The following is a 19,124-nucleotide window of genomic DNA, read 5'->3' on the forward strand; positions in this document are numbered from 1 at the left end:
AAACTCATATATTATATAGATTCATTACATACAGTGACATACTTCAAGCATTTATTTCTTTTCATTTTGATGATTATGGCTTACAGCTAATGAAAATACAAAATTCAGTGTCTCTGAAAACTAGAATATTGTGAAAAATGTCCTCCTTATGATTCAGAGGAGCCTCAACTCACCTTCAAAAGCCCCATCACCGACATACACACAAGCCCACAAAGACACACACAAGCTTGCATGGGACCCCGTTCAAGGCTAAAAATAATACCCTTCCTCTTCTCATTCGCATGGATGCGTGTAGATACGCACTTGGATATACATAGACTGACAGTTGGCTACACACATATGCACAAAGATGTATAAGACGCAAACTCACAAGCCTACATGCAATCACACAACCACACACACACACACACTATTCTTCCACACTCCCTCCCCCTCTCCAAGTCCTTGTCACTTGATTGTGTTATTACTATGCTAACCAAATCCTTATAAATGTGATTTAAGGCTTGGCGGCCCTGCATTCCTGTTTTAGCCTTCTGCTACTGTGTTTTACTGGAGAGAGGAGGAGTAAAGAAGGCGAGGTGCAGAAGGAGGGATGAAGGGAGAGGGGAAAGAAAGAGAGAGAGAAAAAACATTTGGAGGGAAGGGACTGGAAAAAGGGTAGGAGAAAGTGGGAAGCTTTTGGGAAGGGTAGGATGAGAGATGGAAAACAGGATTGTGCCGGAGGAAAAAAGGTGGAGAGATACGCAGCCAGAAAACTAGACGGAGAAGTGTTGCTACGCAGTCCCTCGACACTCGTTCCCTCCTGTCCAGAGAGCAATAAAGCGTCAGTTACCAAAAAAAGGACAAAAAAAAGCATCACCTGCATTTTAAATGAAAATTTCAATTGAAAAACTTAACAGCCCTTCAAATTGCAGAATTTTACACGCGCCAGTAAAGCCTAAATAACACTCAACACTTAGAGGGAGAAGGGTGAGTGAGGAGGAGGACGAGGAGGAGGGGTGAGAGGGGATGAGGGAGGTATGGGGGTAACAGTGGGGGTTATGTTGGTTGGTTGATAGGAACTGGATCAAGGTGACTGACTGGACTGTTTTGTTTACAAAATTATGAGCAGTTTAGGACTCTTTGTCTACATTTCTGTGCGTAACTTGTAAATCTTTACATTTCTTCATAACTGGACATCTTAAACAGATGACACAAAAAAAGCATTTGGGGGTAATAAGTGCAATGTCTAATTAAACGGTCAACAAAGATGTCGGTAGAGACCCCAACCCTCCTCGGGCAGAAGAAAGTGTGCTGTGGTGCACAGCGACATGCACATAGGCATACAGGGACATGGGCTCCTTGGTTATTCGTGGGGTTCAGTGGACCTTTGGTGGTAATTGAATCAGTGTGAGTGCTGAGTAGAGCTAGCATAAAAACCTGTTAACCCAAAAGGTCAACTTTCTGCATTGTTTATTTAGCAGGGAGACCAGAGAGAGAGAGAGAGGAGAAGAGGCCCGACACACAAAGCACAAATGGGGGATAGGGAAGGAAGAAAATGAGAGAGGTGATAGGGGAGAGGGGGAGGGAAGGAAGGATGTGGTCAGAGAAAGAGCAGAAGGAAGGGTGAGACTGAAGGAGAGATGAAGCTGTTGGTGGAACCATTTGTGATCTGTAAAAATCAGCCGAGCTTTACATCACCATATTTTATATTGTTGTTTATTTGTGTGGGAGATTGAACATGTGAGCGTGTGAGACAGAGGAAGAGAGAAAGGCTGCCACCTTATTCTAAGTCTTTATTTGCCTTTGTCTCCTTCTGACTGGACATTATATTATATGTGCACATGTTTGATCTGTGCAGCCATGGTCACTCTCTTTGGCTGTTCTTCTCTGGCTGTTTTTTTTCTTTTTGAGTCGTTTGATCTATCATCAAATAAATAACTCTGAATAAATAATATTGAAGTTATAATATTGAGTCATGTTTCTTAATTTGGGTCCAAATTTGTTAGCATAGAGATTTTTTGGAAATGTTTAACTTGCTTAAATGGTTTACCTTCTTTCTTTGCTTTACTAAAGTACACAATCATATTTTTTGCAATCACGCAACTCACTCCTGAAAAAAGTGCTTACTTTGTACATATTCAGCCAAACTCTAGTCTCAACATACATTGATCCTTTCTCACAAGGGGCATGCTCAAATGTGAATTAAGAATCAGGAAAGACATATCTACTCTTAAAAGTTAACAGGCTAAAAGAAATCTTAAACCTTTAGCAGAACTGGGACATCCTAGGCCAATTACTGGGCATTAGCTGGCCTCTCACTCTGTGGGAAGTAAGGCCTATCAATCAATAGATAGTGTGCAAAATATGCACACACTGTACTTACACAGCTGCTGTCCCCTGTGCATGCATGCTGACTTACACATAAACATGCTTGCACACTTAATCTCTGATACACTTATGCACACATACTCTCTACTGCTCATCTTCTTTCACTCTCACCCTTTCTGTCTCTCCTTTACACACACACCGCCATCTGGGAAAGCCGTTAGCGGTTAGCGGTAGCACTTAGCGACGCAGCACGCTCCCTCAGTCCGCTCAGTCACCTTGATCTGCTTGCCCTTCACACAGCACCATTACTGCTATACTGCATCGCTGTGGGTGTGGGCAAGTGAGTTAGCGCTTGCGTTAGGAAGAGTATGTGTCTGTGTGTGTGTCCATTATAGGGCGCTACAGTGGGATGTAAATGCAAGGGGAGGAGGGGGGGAAGGGGCATTACCTTCAAATGAGCTACTGTAAAGTGAAATATCCTTCTGACTGGTTTTGTGTGGGTTCTTATCCTTGCCTGGACTTGTGTAAGTCATGTGACTGTGTGTTTGCCTGTGGCTCTCTGACGTGCATCTCTGCATATTTTTAAAGGGATCATTTTTCCTTCAGGATGGAATAATTTAAGACGCAGTCCCATGTGATGAAAATTGCAGTGAACATAAACACAAATTGAACCCAAGCAAGAAATCGATTAACTCTCTGAGACGACAAGTGTAGTTCCTCTAAAAGTTTTGATTCTGTTTTTCTTATAGATGTTTGATGTAAACTTAACTCCACCAAACTTGAAATATATATTCTATATATACATTGATGAGTTCATATATCACTGAGATTGTTGTGTCCTGCTATAACAGAGGAATGGACTCTTCAAGATCTTAAATGTTCCCTTAAGTCCTTCACAAAGTTGTTTACAGCAGATCTTTTAAATCCTGTAAATTCAGAGGTGGAACTTCTGTTGAATAGACTTCTCTCAGCACATCCTCAATCACTTTTATGCAGGTTGTTGCTTTGTACCTCCTCAGATCGCTTTCCGTAGATACTCAGCTCTGCTGGCCAGAAGCACCTGCCAAGTCTTACTGTTAAATTGATACTACAATCCAGTTATATGACCATAACAAGCCTTTACGCTTATCCTTTTCTTCCACAACCAACACAAGAACTGACTGGCCCTACCCATGCCGTACTTATCTCAGACCTTTACATACATTAAGATAATCCCTATGTGCCTTAATTGTGAATGGTCATGTGTTGGCTCATTTGTGAATATTAACTATCCTTCTTCGCTTCTGCTAAACTCCTGGCTCATCTGAGTATGTCAATATGCATGTGAATGCCATGTGCTTGTGTTTGGAAAAGTCAGTACTAAGTTGTGCTAGAATGTTTCTCATTGTCCAATCAGCCTACACTTCACCTTGCGGAAACATGCTCTCGCATGATTTACATCCTGTCACAAGTGCTGCAAAATCCATAAATACAATGTGAGTTTCCTCAGGGGGAGAAAATGAGGAAGAGAATATCCATGTTAATCCTTTGGATAATGGTATCAAAATCACTTTGTCCTTCTGATGTCATTCTTGATTTTACTAGTCACATAATTCTTTAGGATGAATATCCCTCCTCACTTTTCTTTCACTCTCCTATAAGCTTTTTTGATTTTTCTTTTTCTCCCTGTATATCATTTGTTATTCTCATCTCTCCACAGGTCCAGGACCAGTAGACACTCTAACTGTAGTGGGGCTTCATTCTCGCAGTCTATCTGTTACCTGGGTTCCTCCTACACACCCAAATGGAATTATTACAAATTATACCCTCTATCTTCATCCTGGCTTCATCAATTCCTTAGATTACAAACCTAGTCCAATCACCAGCACCAGCCTGCCCCTTGGCCCCAGCTTAGGTCCTAACCTAAGCCTGCTGCCCAGTGTAGAGGGAGTACATCATAACTCAGGTTCCAACCTTAGGGCATCATCTAATCTTACCACCCCTCAGGGCTCAAGCCACATCTCCATGTCTCCTATCAGCATAGACTCTAATAATGGCTCAAGCACAATTCAAGACACTACACACACACTCCATAACCATTTCTCCACCTTGAGGCATGATATTATAGTAGGCAATCAGACTGATTCCACCCATGGAAGCAGTGTAAGCCAAGACCCCAGCACCATGACATTCCTCCCTGCTGAACCCAATACCACCAGTGCCAGTTTCAGCTTCTCAATGTCAAACCCAGTACACAGTGCAAGCAGCTATCATTTTGATCATTTTTTAAAACAAGACTCCGTCGCCAGCCCCATCCCCAGCTCTATTAGTGCAGCTTCAAGAGCAACGCCTTGGTCAGTCACTGTTCCCGGGAATACCACCAGCTATACTTTCCTCGACCTACTTCCAGATCAGATGTACAGCCTTCAGGTACCAATTTTTAGAACCGTGGAAAATAACAGCTTCAAGATTGCAAAAAAGTGGAAGATGGCACATTACCATGCTAAAAAATAACATAATATAAATAACATGAATGAACAAATGAATGCTTATTAGTTTAACTGAAATGTTAAAGACATATTAGGTCATTGAAAGTGGCAAATGTACAGAATATTGATTTAATATAAATTGAATCATCCAGGTGGAAGCTTGCACCAGCGTGGGTTGTTCTGTATCTGGGGTTTCTCAGCATTTTCGTACCCTCCCAGCTCCTCCTGAAGGGGTTCCTGCACCTCACCTCTACTCTGACACTCCCACATCTGTTCTCTTATCTTGGGGTGCACCAACGAGGAGCAATGGACCACTGGAACGGTGAGAGACAATCACATACACTTCAATCCCCCTTTCACATTTCATTCTGTATTTAAATGTGTAATTTCAATAGTATTTTATCTTGTGCTGGCATTAGCTGGCTGATAGAGCGTAGAGTTGCTGGGACCAAAGAAATCTCCACAGTGGGTCATCTCCCACCAGATCCGCCCCCTCTTTCTTTCCTGGACTCCTCATCAGCTCTCAGTCCTTGGACTAGCTACGAGTATCGACTTGTACTAATTAATCAGGCTGGAAATGCTACAGGTAAGGATGTAATAGCAAGCATAAGCTAAATCAAAGTGAGAGCGATGTGTTGAGTGCAGACTTCAGTGAAAAAAAAAAAAGGATCTTTGATAACGTCTTGTTACATACTTGCAGGGTCCTGGGCCAGCGTCACTACAAGGCCTTCTCGACCAGCTGGTCTCAGTCCACCAAGGGTGAAGGTCTTGGGACCAGAGTCACTTCAAGTAAGAATATTATTTTTGTTGTTAATTGTTGTTTGTTTGAATTATTTTTCTTTTAATAATTTTTTTCTTTTACATATTCTTTGTGAGTTCTATGAAATCTTCTTTTATCTGTTTATTAAATTAAACACGCTTTGAAATTTGTTTGAAGCACAGTGTCGCTATTTAAATCAGGTACTTACATTGAATGTAATATCTCCCATAAATGAGCTCTAAGAGTTTACAAAATGTTTACATGCAATCCTTTAAATGGAAAAAATTAAGTTCAGCTTCATTGAGAATCTCCTCAGTCACTTTGGGTTTGACAGGGTAGATGACACAAAGCAATGTCACACGGATTCTTCTGTCTTTCCCTTTTCGGATTTAATGAGAGAGAAAAGCACTCGACTCAAGGTCCCCTTCAGAAATGGGAGGGGCTGTGACCCTATCTTAGGCAGCTTCCTTCCTGTCGGCCATTTTGAAGGACCGACCAGAGTTGAATTGCACCAGTGGCTAATCTCACATCAAGGCCTATCAATGAAAGCCACTGAAACAATATTGTATGCATGCGCACACAAAGAGATGCGCACACACTTGCACTTACAGCCCTGCACTAATGCTAACTGCAGAAAAATGCTAATGCCTGTCATCATTTCAGAACCGCCCCTGTCATCTCTGCAGCAGCACAGCTTTAGGGGTGACAGGTCCAAGAAGGAAACTGTTCCTTCCTGGTTGTTGCTAATTGGACAGGCAGGCAGGCTGCTTCCTGGTTATCAATTGACCTTGACAAGAAAGTGGAAGATTTAGAGTATCTTCTTTCATTCTCTACATGTGATTCCTTTCCTCTCCTAAGACATATTTCCTCTTTCTCACGAAGAAATCTCTCTTAGCTGGTATACAGTTGTTAGGCTATCGAGGCACAGAGAAAGTCTCCTCTGTTGGTATCAGTTGGATTTCTGATGATGACAAACCATGTTCTTTTGACTTCATAAGAGTATCGTAGTAGTTTAAGCTTTGAGAGTGATGCACTGGAAGGTGGAGATTGTTTGTTTTTATGCAAGTTCGGTATTGGGCTTGAAAGAAAAAAAATGGTATGGTATAAGGTATGCCATGCTGTGGAATGCTTTGCTGTCTTTGGTTCTATAGACAGTAAATGTGTAGATTGAAAGATTAAGTCAGAACTTATAAGATTAGCAGACCATTGGAGCAAAATGTCTTACCCACTGATGGAAAATTAGGTCTGAGGTAAAGGTCTTTGATCTTTCAGAGGGATATCAGTCTGTTGACACATCCCACAGCGCAAAAAAATGGTTGCAGGGAAATGATAGTCTTCTGAATTGAAGACCACTGAGTTCTGACCTAAACTGCTTTTAAAATCCTTTAGAGGGAGCAAAAATCTGTTATTTCAGAAAGTACTCCTTCAAACTTTAGAGGTTGAAGACATAAGAAATGCTAGTTGTTAGTTGTGGCAAAGGAATCTTGGTGTTTTCTTAATTAAGCCATCGATTTGAAATGGTGTTTTCCAGATCTGTGAGCGCTTATCATGGATGATTTAAATAAAAAAGAAAATAAATAGAAAACAATCCAGACTCCAGAAACGTGAGTTTGTTTGCAACATCTTAAATTTACCTGAATATGTAAGTCAGCACTGCAGATCTGTTGGCAATAGAGTTGCAAGTTTTCACTGAACATAATGCATAGATGCACATACTCACAGTGTTCTCACACAATATTTTTTAGCGCTCATAACTTTATCATATGTCTCCTTTTCTCACTTATCCTGAATATAAGTGATACAATACTCACACACATACTGTACTGGCCTTAGCCTCTGTGCTCTGTGTCAGGGTCTCTGCTGTCTTTACCATCACCAGATTACATCAAGCTATTCAATCTGTAAATGACTTCCACCACAGAGCACACCCAACACGCACTTTGGGAAATGAGCTACCTAACTCAAAATGACCCTACCCAGTTGTGGTTTATGTGTGTGTGCGCGCCCTGTGTTGTGCTTGTGTTTGTGTAGTCCAGGTCTTACTCATGTGTATGCATGTGTGTGCGTGTCCTGTATCACCTCACCGTGTCACTTGTTAAATTAATATCAAGGTTGCTTGAGAAATAATTAGTCTTGACGTTCATTCATAATACTCCCATCAACACTGACCACTTAATCACTTAAACTTGTAAGTATCAACAAGCTCTCTGCTCACTGACATTTTGTTTCCACAAGTGTGTGTGCATCTTTGTGTGTGTGTGCGGTATAAAATGTTGTGACTTTATTCAATGAGGAAAAGGTCTCTGTGTTTACTGTATATGTGTGCGATAGCATGTGTGTGTGTGCACCAGTTGCCCTCATCCACACTCTGAAATGCTGACAGACTGAACTGTTTCCAAATCAGATGCAGCGCTCTACGGCGGCAAGCTTTTGTTTTTGCATGCAGCAATTCCATTACCAGCCGCTTTCATTATTTTAGCATGCTGTGTGTGTGTGTGTGTGTATGTGTGTGTATGTGTGTGTGTGTGTGTGTGTGTGTGTGTGTGCGTGTGCGTGAGGGTGTTTTTGTGTGTGTGCCCTGTTTTAAATGTGATGAAAGGAATCTTCTGCTCAAGTCAAAGTCAGGTTATCTTTCCCCACAAGACAGTTTAACGAACAAACGCACACATACACAGTGACCATCAGAATATTGTTCCCAGGTGACTTGAGCCACTCAAACCTGACAGTAGATGTGTTCACACTATGATATACATATGTATTTGTGTGCACATGCTACAATCTCTGCATTCACATGCACATACATATGCACTACTGTATGCTGTGGTTTTCTATAGTCTATTTATCTGCCATCTTGTTTCTGTCCTAATGATGAGAACATGTAAAACGGAATTCATCTAGGACAGTGGGACAGTTAGAGTAAGATTTATTTTGGCTGTATATATGACATTCATTTGAATGTTGTATTTTAAATGAGAAACCCAAAACTTAAATCTAAAATGTTTATATTTACAGGTCACATGGTCACCTCCTCTGATTCCCAATGGAGACATTCATGGATATGAAATCCGCCTCCCAGAACCCCGACTCTCCTATGACACTGGAGATATATCTGAGCTCAACGTCACCATCGAAAACCTGGTTCCATACACAAACTACAGTGTTACTGTGTTGGCTTGCTCAAAAGGTGGTGGACATGTTGGGGGATGCACAGAAAGTCTTCCAACTCCTGCTGCCACATTACCCACAAGCCCTGAAGGCCTTGCTCCTCTCTCAGTAGTGGCAGTCAGTGAGTCTTTACTGGTCATATCCTGGCAACCACCAAGCAGGCCCAATGGACCTAATGTCAGGTAAAATGTTTAGCACACAACAGTTCATGCTAAAATGTGTCTCTTGCCAAGAATAGTAAAGTTACCATGCGCCAGTGTTTATTGTAAAGAGTTACAGTTAAATAGTGTTAAACAGAAATATTGAGTTTTAGACTGATTTCTATTGGTATCAATACATGTCAAAAAATATTTTGCCCAACTGCAGATACTGGAAACAGACTTGGTTGTACAGACAAGTTTTCTGTCTGTACAACCAATCAAATAAATAGAGCAGTCCTATAGAAGCTAGACTGTAAATTAAACTCTTTTTGTTTTGTTTTTTTCAGGAGAAAAACAAAAACATCTTTTTGACTGATTAAATCTTCCAGTTTCCCTTTTGGGTCTTCTTTCAATTAGGAAATACTCTCCAGTTTTGATTAAACTGATTCTGTATCACTATGTATGCTAACATTGTGATGAGTCACCAATGTTGAGTGATGTCACACCTAAAACCAACCTGTACCTGCCAGTAGAAGATTCTGAAGGGTCTGAAAAAAAAGTGCCTTGGCCACAAATACATACATTGAGCTTGGCTAGATAGATTCTGTTGTGATTTGGGCAAGAATCCTGCTGTCACAAGGCAGAGTTTTCTGTCCAGAGCCACAGTCTAATCAAACAGTATGCCAGAGCACTTTATCACAAAACCTTAATATTTCTCACTCTTGGTTTCAGAATTTTGCTCTGTTATTACATACCCTATTGTTTACATCTAGCCAACAAACAAATAGCATCTTTTGTTCAGTAATAACTGTAGGACTAACTGTAAGTTTACAAGTGAGTGAAAAGTTTGAAGAAGAAAGTGCATAAAGCTCTGTACAAGCAGATACTGTGTCTGTGTAACTTTACTCTGTGTCTTAACTTTATATATTCTGAAAGTTTACAAACCAGACAAACACGACCAAAATCAGCATGTGTTCCAGAGACATATTCAGGATGTTAAATTGCTGCTGAAAAACTCACGCAAACAAGCAGATAGAACACGTTAACAAGCTGCTAACATGAGTGCCCAGCTAATGAGCTAAGTGTTGTGCATTTTAATCAGTGTTTTCTCAGTTCTAATGCACATTCTGGTCCACTTTGTTCTGTCCTGTTCTACTCTGTCTGCGATTAGGCCTAAAATAAAGGTCCATTTTCCTCGCAGGCGATTAAAATGCATGAGCCTGCCTCTCTGTTCTGCACTCCTCAGCTTTGTATGTTTGTCTAAGTGGGTTGGTTAAAAGGCGGCATTAAGCCCTTCTCTTCTGATTACAGCAGAAATTAGCATCACTGTGGGGAGAGGAAAACACAAATCCCGCAGAAAAACAACGGATGGAGAGGTGTAGTGAGGGATGAGATACAGTGAAAGTAGAAGAATAGAGATGATGAAAAACAGGAGAAGAACAGGAAATGAGCGATAAGAGTCAGTTGAAAATTGTGTGTGCAAATGTGAGTGTACATAGAGTGCTGTTTCTGTGCTCTTGTGTGTTAATGGATTCCTAAACATCCAACCGTGCATGTGTGTTTTGTTTTATTCAAATTTCCACCTCAGATACAAGTTGCTCAGACGTAAAACCCACCAGCCCCTGGCCATCACCACGGTGCCCACATTAACAACCTTGTCCCCACCCCCCTCTGAAGATCTCCATCGCTGGCTCCATGTTTACTCCGGCACCAAATTGTTCTACCAAGATAAAGGCCTAAGCAGGTGAGATTACTGAAATGAGCTGTAGAGCAAACGGCAGCGCTGCAGCAAACAGTGTGTGCAGAGCCGATCGGCGAGCTGCTGCTGATGCCGATCTTTTAATACCGCTCAAAGATACATTAAGCAAATATCCCAAAGAATTAAATTGTTTTTCACACAGCGTCCCCTAATCTCAGTTTGCCACTTGGTGGAAGCACTTTTTTTCTGTCGGTGCTCACTAAAACACTCTGGGTCTGTCTCTGCTGTGCTTATTATAAGCAACCAACCAGCTTTCAAATATTTAGACTTTTCTAAGTTAGAAGAAAATACCGTTATTGTTTTTTTGCTCCCAAGACAAATTCCGGATATTTTGTTCCCAGAGCCTGTAGTGGAAAGAGACCGTTTAAGTATGCCATTCCCTCAACTTGGAATTAGTTACATGTTTAGATAGAGTCACTTTGCCCCTATTTGATTCTTGAGTTTTATTAAATTATAACCCCAACTTATTCCCTTACAGTTTCACTACCATATCCGTTTGAATCTATTACACTAAAAGGAAATGCACATTAAATAAATACTTGCACCACGAACATCTTTTTTTTTTTTTTCTCTCCACAGATTCACCAGTTACCAGTACCAGTTGGTTGTTCATAATGATGTGGGTTTCACCTCAGGAGAGATTGTTACTGCAGTGACCATGGCAGGGGCTCCCCTCAGGCCTCCGTCTCTGTCTGCTCATGCTATCAATCACACAGCTATACAAGTCAACTGGACACAGCCTTGTAAGTTTACACTCTCTCTTCATCACACCAAAGCATTGCTCGTGTACCAGCAAAGGCCTTTGATAAAAAAATAATTTGAAAAAATTGGTTTGCATAGGATAAGAAGGATAAACGCATGAACAATCAAGATGGACAATCAAGCATACATTGATATTTGAATGTTTGTTAAATGTTTATAGTTTTCTAAATTCTGCATAAATATGACTATATCAGATTTATATTCAAGTCATATGGTTTCAGTCCATTTCTCTGTACAGAACAATTTAAACTCTGAAAATAACTTTTAATGGATTAAGATTGGCCCGATTAAGATTAGTTCATTCACCTTCAAAATATTACCATTAAGCTCTGTTCTGGCCTTCCATGTCCACAAAGCATGTTTTGGCAGTAGTTTGGCTTGTTCACGGGATTTTAATCAATCTGTCAACTGGCAGCAATTGGTCGACGACTCATGGGGAGGATAACAATGGTATTCCAACCACTTATACACAGTCTGCCTGCAGATTGCTTGAGTCCTGATGTTTTTGCAACTTTTTCCACCCTGATGAGCATCAGCAACTCTCTTTCTGATATTGTTGCTCTTTATGTAAAACAGTGTACTGTCAAGGCCTCAGGACACAGGACACAGATGCAGGGTCATTGTAAACTAGGGCTAGAGAATGAATTATTAAACACAAAGGATATGCTCTGCAGGAGGAACACTCACTGCAGGCTTGTGTAATCAAGGGACGTGGAAGACTGAGGAATTAAAAGGCTGGTAATGAAGGTCATAACAGAACGCAACATACTGGCACTGGACTATTTGAACACATGAGGGACCAGGGGGAACAGGTGGAAACACTTGGGAATCAGGGAAGACACTTGACATGGGAGGAAGGGCAAGATACCTGAAACGGGAGGGGAAAGTTAGTGATTTTTCAAAATAAAACAGGAAATGACGAGACAAGACATGAAACAGAACGTAAATTGTGACATGCACTCAGTCACACTTGATCTTCATCCCACTGACTGAAAAGTATTGACTTTCACTTGATCTTGAAATTAGCTTCTAATCCCAGAGTTTCACATAATTGTGACAGTTTTGTAATATTTTTGTCTCATTTGTTTAATTTGGTTCTTCTTATCCACTTGTAGGACTTGATAACAATTTACGTCATAGTTATTCATGTAAAATGTTTTAAAGGGTTCATAACCTGTCAAGCAATGTTGTGCTTTCATGGCATAAGATTCTGCTGTCTCTTTGAGAATTATTAGAATAGAGAACCAAATTCTGTTTTTATGTTAACTCTATAACTCTTTTACCGTCACTCTATCTTTTCCTCTTCATGTCTTTCTCAGCCCTGCAAGACCTACAGGGAGATGTGCAGTCTTTCTATCTCACTGTAGAGTCTCCCCAGCCAGGTCTGATTTTGGCTTTTGGACCTGAGATCAAGTCCACAGTGATAAGTGACCTTTGGCCCAGTACCACGTACGTGGTGTCATTACAGGTGTCCAATGGAGCACATAATACAACTAAGGCGAAAGTTAATGTCACCACAGCGGATGGAGGTAATGGTATATTAGATTGTGATTTAGACTGCCCACTGATTTTATAAATGAAATCGGTCGTTATCCATGTGTGATGGTGTAATTATGCCATGTGAGTTGTGTCTATATAAGTGTGTCATGTACAGTATATCAACCCAGTACATCCATGAGATGTGTCTAGATTAAGATGCATTTCTCTGCAACTTTGTGCTTCACAGGAGATGTTAAACACATCATGTAGTGAGGCATGAAATCAATACAAAGTGTGTGTGAGGCAGATTTAAGGTGTTGTAAAATGCTTGTTGGCACCATGCACGCACAAACTGCGCTCACACTATCTTGATTCACAAGCTATGTTCCACCTGTCAAACAAGACACCAAACATAGGTACTCCCAATCTTAAATTGTATAGAAGTACACAGAAGTAGTTTTTACAGTCTATGATTTCACTAAAATTACTTTGACTTTGAAAAAGAAGAAAAAGAAAATGCTCCAAAAGTATGCAGTTTGGTTTCCTTAATGTTTCCTAACATTTGTAAAATGAACAACTAGGAGGGTATCGAGGAACAGGAGTAAAGTCTGTCAGTTATTAAATCTATTTGCGTTTCCTTATCAGTTTCCTCTTTTACTTACATTGATTTGTAAAGTTATTCTGTTGTCATCAGTCCTGATCCCAGTCTCCTCACAGCTTTTTCTTCAGGGGCCACTTCCTGTTCTGTCTGTTGCTTTAATTCTGTCTTTGCTTCCCTCTCAGTTCCCCTGTGTGACAATCTTTTTTCTTCTCTCCCAGTTCTCGTCCTGTCTCAGTATAATCATATGTCAGAGGCCTCTTTCCTTCGCTCTAATCTGAGCTGTATAATAAAAAGTGCATTAAAAACATTAGAAAATCATTAGGTGCTAAAGGCAAAGCATGGCTCGTTTAACTGAGAGGGCTCTTGAGGTAATTTCATTATTTTACAGCTATAAGAGTGCACACACACACACACACACACATACACACACTAAGGGACCTAATATATTTTAACTAATGCAACTCAACCCTACCAACCACCCTAACGTGGCCTGCAATCTATAGGGCAATGCTAATGTCAGGACTAATTGGCAAGAAAAATACATGTGAATGTCTGTGTGTGTATGAGGAAAGACGCTCTGTGTTCAGCATTGCGTTGATAATGCCTTCCTACAGTAAATGAAATGTTTGAGCGGTAGGTTGGGTTTAGGTAAGTGCATTGGCAGTAAATGAATTGGGTTAACTTCTCATAGCTGAGTACATTTTCACTTAGAATAATAGATAGAGTCTTTATTATTATCCCTCTCACACCCGCAGTCCTCACACCTTATTCACTTACTCTGGGTTTGACTGTCACTTTTCTCAGCTTGATTTTAGTCTCTTAGATTTTTAGTCCACGGCTCTGTATCTAGCTCATTCACAGATAATCTTGTAGTTGTTCCCTATTTTCCATGTTCGTCACTCTCCCTGTAATTCATGGGATGGCAAAAAACATAGGAGAGAAAAAAAAACTGACATTGAAAGAGACGTCTCAAAGAAAGATGGAGAATTTACTCTGAGGCAACAAAAAGAAAAACCAAGGGGATGTGTTGGTCAGGATATATTTTTCTACACTTTTTTGCACTAACTCAATTCATTTGCCGCCAAGCATCAACCTAAACACAGCCCACCACTCTAAAGTTAATTTACTACTAAACAGAATTATCAGGGCGATAATGCACACTTGTGCACAAAAGTGATCTTTATCCTTGACTTTCATAGAGTCCTGTTCAGAAATATTGGTACAACTGAATTTTAAGCACTAAATGTTGTGTTAGTCCAGAAATAAACACAAATTACCCTCATAGATATATATATCTATAGATATATATAGATATGTGTATGTATATATATATATATATGCGTGTGTGCACACACTACAGCTGAACCAAAAATAGCTCCATGGAGGAGAGCACCGCGATTGAAGTTTACATAAAAACTGATAAGCAACAGGCTTTTTAAAATAATTTTTCCATAGACAAACAGACATTTAGTTTTTCTTCCTCTAACAAATTTTTACTTTGAAATGCTCTACTCTTGTGTGCCTCTCTCAGAACCAGAAGGGATCTCTGCTCCAGAAGTGGTTCCAGTAAACAGCAGCACAGCACGTGTGCTCTGGTTCCTTCCTCTTCGACCCAATGGAGCAGTCACTGTTTACAACATTTATGTTAATGATCATCTTCATGGTAGCGTTGACAACAGCTCTGGCTCGTACCTGCTGGTGGACCTACAGCCTTTTACTGTGTATAATATACAGGTACACGTTTAATCAAAAGCAAACATTCAAACATTAATATACAAACACGAACAGTGTGTTATTGTCCTCTGTGTTGACGTGTGTGTTTCAGGTGGAAGTGTGCACAGTGTACGCTTGTGCTCGAAGTAATGTAACCAAAACAACTACTGTGGAGGATCTGCCTTCTGATTTGGCCACGCCACGAACACAAGTCATCAGTCCCAGGTAACATAGACTCCTATCCACCTTATTTTTATCGGCGCAAAAGAAAAGGCGTTTTCATTGACCCGCCGCTGTTCCTCCTCGTAATTCACACGTGCCAAACAGAGGCGGAACAGACCCACATTACCGTGTCCTTACACACATCAAGCCGGTGTCGTGGAATCAGCTGAGTGACAACGACAACGTTGGCTAGAGTGGTGAGTTCCACAATGCCGGCTTAATATCCGTAAGCACACACAATGTGGGATTGTTTCGCCTCTGTTTCTACTGTTCCTGCTAGCTCAGAGGCGTATCAGCAGCAAATCAAGTTCAATCCCACGTTTCACCTCTGTACTTTCACACATGAAACGACGCACAATGAAGGCGCATCAGTCCCAGCTTGAATAGGCATATGTGAAAGATACTAAAGATGGTTTGGATCAGGGGACTGTGAGCTCCAAGGCTACACCTTTAGGATGTGCCTCTTGAAGTAATGTCTGGGGTTTTTTTGCCGTAGACACCATGTCATAGACATATCCTCTTTTCATCTAGAGCTGTTTTCTTCTGATGTCTCTTCGATGAACTTCATATTTGTGCAGGTGTTGTTGTGTGATAGAACAGTCCACCACCAGTCCAGAGTACTCTCAAGTCTTCTTGCAGGCCTTTTACAGCAGTCAATAAGGCTTTAATATTTATTTCTGGCATTACTACAAGCGGTTTTATGTCTTGTTAGGAAGTTTACTACCATGTTTCATGTTTAATATACATCTGTCTTTTAGCTATTAGTTTATCTTCTATTTACTTCATGATTAATTAGTAATGGTAGTTTCCACCAGGGGTTCAAAAACCTCTCCATTCTAATAAATAATAGTAGCATTTTAATCAGATCCACTCTTCAAATAGACTATAACACCATATATATATATTTTTTTCTACAGTTCAGTCTGTAAACATAAATATGTAGAAGTATTTTCACTACTTATTGTGTTTTGAGCACGAAGTTAAGAACTTATAGTGGTAAATTAGCAGTTATTTGGAGTCAGGTTAATCATTACATAATCATAATCATTACAATGCTCTATTTCCTATGTATAACCCAACTGGAAATGTTGCGAATCTTATGGTCGCAAGTGCTGATTTGTGGCTTATTTTCTGTCTAGGAGACTGTGAAAGTAGTAACTCTACAGTCAGTGTTACTACACAGATCTTTTCCCTGCCAAAGATGTCAGAGATAAAAAAGGGGAAAATCAATACTGTGAAGTGTATAAAGATACACACATCCTGACACTGTAACTCAACTTTGTCAGGCATTAACCATGCATGAATGCATGTGTGTGTTTGGAAGTTTGTGTGTGTGAATGCTTGTGTACAATTGTGTGAAAGGAGTGTGAAGGAGACACGTACACCCGCCTATCACTTTCACTTTGTTCTTGTCTCCCCCCTCCACCCCTTCTCTGTCAGGTTGGTGAGATTAGATTGGTCCCTTCCAGGCAAACCCAGTGGGATCATGCTGGGCTATGAGGTTTTAAGACGGACCCTTAGATCATGCGCTGATGGGTTAACAGGGCTAACACCACCGTTGGGGAAGGAGTCAGACAGCACAGGTGGTTTAAGGTTTAGATGTTCCTACCTGCAGTGTCCTGCAAGTCATGATGTATGTGAGACGTCCTGCTTCAGTCCTGACAAACAGGTGATTTTTCCATTTTGTCATGATTTACTTTTATATGTTCTGTATCTTTTCTTTCTTTGATCCTTTCCAAAAAAAAAAAATCATTACTTTATTTCCAAGTTGCAAAACACTGCTACTATATGATATTTGTGTCAAAGATGTGTTGTGATTGCTGTCATATGAAATAAATAACATAATAAATATGAATGTATTGAGATTAGAGCATAAGAGGGGTCACATTTTTGCTCCTCTATTCTTCTCTGCTTGAGTTTGTTCACTTTTTTTAAACCTTTCGGCAGTAATCTTCTCACCATATCCCTTCTTACCTGCATGCAAAACTCTATTTAAGCAGAATTTTCCAGAAGTAAACATAAATGCCCTCTCTCCTTCATTGTACAAAAACAATATGCAAAACAAAATAGATCACCAGGGTCTTTACTTTGGCTGCCCATCTGAAGTGGAGAATACATTCTTTCTGTGTAGTCCCACGTACTCCCACAGGATATTAGTCCTCAACAAACCTCAGACACACACAAAAAGAAGCATAGCACGTGCTGTATAATGGGAAGCATGATCAACATCTCAGCAATTAATTTCTCTAAACAGATTAACTTGTCATCTGCATTGACTTCCATCCTTGTGTCATTGAATGCCAGCCAAGTTGGCAAAGCGAATGCCTACTATACATTTAGCCCAAAGCATCCAGTAGCACAAACAGTTAAAACATTTAAGCTGACATAAGCAAATGTACCCATACAGGCCACATTACAAGTTTATGCAAATGTAAAATACACATTCTCAAAAAGATGCATAATGTAAAGCAGACATGTATAGCAAACGTGCTATTTCCTTCACTAGTTAAAAAAGCTGCTTCTATAAGACTTACAGTGGCATGCATGTTTAGTTTTTATTTTTGCATGATGCTCATTACAGCCCCCACAGCTATTGATTCCTTATACTAATATTGATTAACACATACAAGAATGCTTAAAGTGAGTGATTTTTGGACATTGTTGCTTGAGTTTGGCATAGATATCACAAGTTAGAAATTAAAGATGATTTTACATGATGATAAGAACAACTTTAAAACTAAGCAAAAGTTAGTTTTAGAGAACACGGCAACCTTTCAGAAAACACAAAACACAAAAATAATGTATTCAGTAATTTCAGAAATTTTATGTTTTCTTTTGATGCCTTTTTTGTGCCTTAATTTCTTTCTGAAATGTAGTGATTTCGGTTTTGCTATTTTAGGTAAAGTGTAGGGTTTTTTTTCTATTTGTTAAAGTATTTTCTGAAGCAATGTGTTTTCAATTTTGTTGTGTCTCAAACTTCCAGGTTGCTGTAAATACTCCTACATGGTCACCTCTTTGGTGAAAAGTTGATAGCCCCATAATATCAGTGAAATTTTACTGTGAGCATATGCTGTCATGGATTTTGTTTACATGCTTTGTGTCCAATTGCATGTGAATCAGGTTTGCTGCAATGGATTGTTGTACTCAAAGAAGCCACATCATCATTGCTGCGAGGGCAGTTATCTGAGTTTCAGTAATTCCTCCAACCCTGTGTGCTGCGATGGCAAACTTGTCCCATCTCTTCCAAACCACCAGTGCTGTGGAGGGTATTATGTTCCTGTAAAAACCAGTGAGTTTTTTTTTTTACTTTCCTTTTTTTCTTTTTTTTTTTTGTGCTAACATCAGATGTGTTCTGTTCCACTTGACTTGAGACTACTCTTCTCCATGTTTAAGCATTTCCTTCATCTGTCCTTGTCTTTGTAGATGAATACTGCTGTCCTGACCACTTGCAGGGCCGGGTCTCAGTGGGGCTGGGTGACAGCTGCTGTGGGGGGGTTCCTTACTCCATGACAAGCGGCCAGCTCTGCTGCAGTGGGAGCCTGTATGATGGCTATGGGGTCCAATGCTGTGGAGGCCGGATTGTAGACGATACCCTGGTGTGCTGCGGTGATGCCGAGAGGGGGGAAGTGCGTAAATATACTCCAGGTGAGGGAAGAAACAAACGGGTGGAATGGTACGTTAGTATCATCTTTTATTAGTATATTTTCATATTTTGGCACAAGGGAAAATTAAACTAATACTCTTA

General features: G+C 40.2%; 1 protein-coding gene across 1 annotated transcript in view; it reads left to right on the forward strand.

Moving 5' to 3' along the window:
* ush2a (Usher syndrome 2A (autosomal recessive, mild)) overlaps positions 1-19,124 on the forward strand; it is a 210,288-nt gene that overhangs the window by 119,581 nt on the left and 71,583 nt on the right. Inside the window, exons 49-61 of the mRNA XM_072381304.1 lie at positions 4,010-4,719; positions 4,931-5,100; positions 5,198-5,364; positions 5,479-5,567; positions 8,551-8,885; positions 10,432-10,587; positions 11,182-11,345; positions 12,684-12,893; positions 14,976-15,178; positions 15,270-15,382; positions 16,820-17,048; positions 18,500-18,668; positions 18,803-19,024. Coding sequence (XP_072237405.1) covers positions 4,010-4,719; positions 4,931-5,100; positions 5,198-5,364; positions 5,479-5,567; positions 8,551-8,885; positions 10,432-10,587; positions 11,182-11,345; positions 12,684-12,893; positions 14,976-15,178; positions 15,270-15,382; positions 16,820-17,048; positions 18,500-18,668; positions 18,803-19,024 — 2,937 coding nt within the window. The remainder of the gene's footprint in view (positions 1-4,009; positions 4,720-4,930; positions 5,101-5,197; positions 5,365-5,478; positions 5,568-8,550; positions 8,886-10,431; positions 10,588-11,181; positions 11,346-12,683; positions 12,894-14,975; positions 15,179-15,269; positions 15,383-16,819; positions 17,049-18,499; positions 18,669-18,802; positions 19,025-19,124) is intronic.

The sequence above is a fragment of the Leuresthes tenuis genome, unplaced genomic scaffold (genome assembly GCF_036924035.1).
Source record: "Leuresthes tenuis unplaced genomic scaffold, fLeuTen1.0.hap1 SCAF_2, whole genome shotgun sequence".
Lineage (NCBI taxonomy): Eukaryota > Metazoa > Chordata > Actinopteri > Atheriniformes > Atherinopsidae > Leuresthes > Leuresthes tenuis.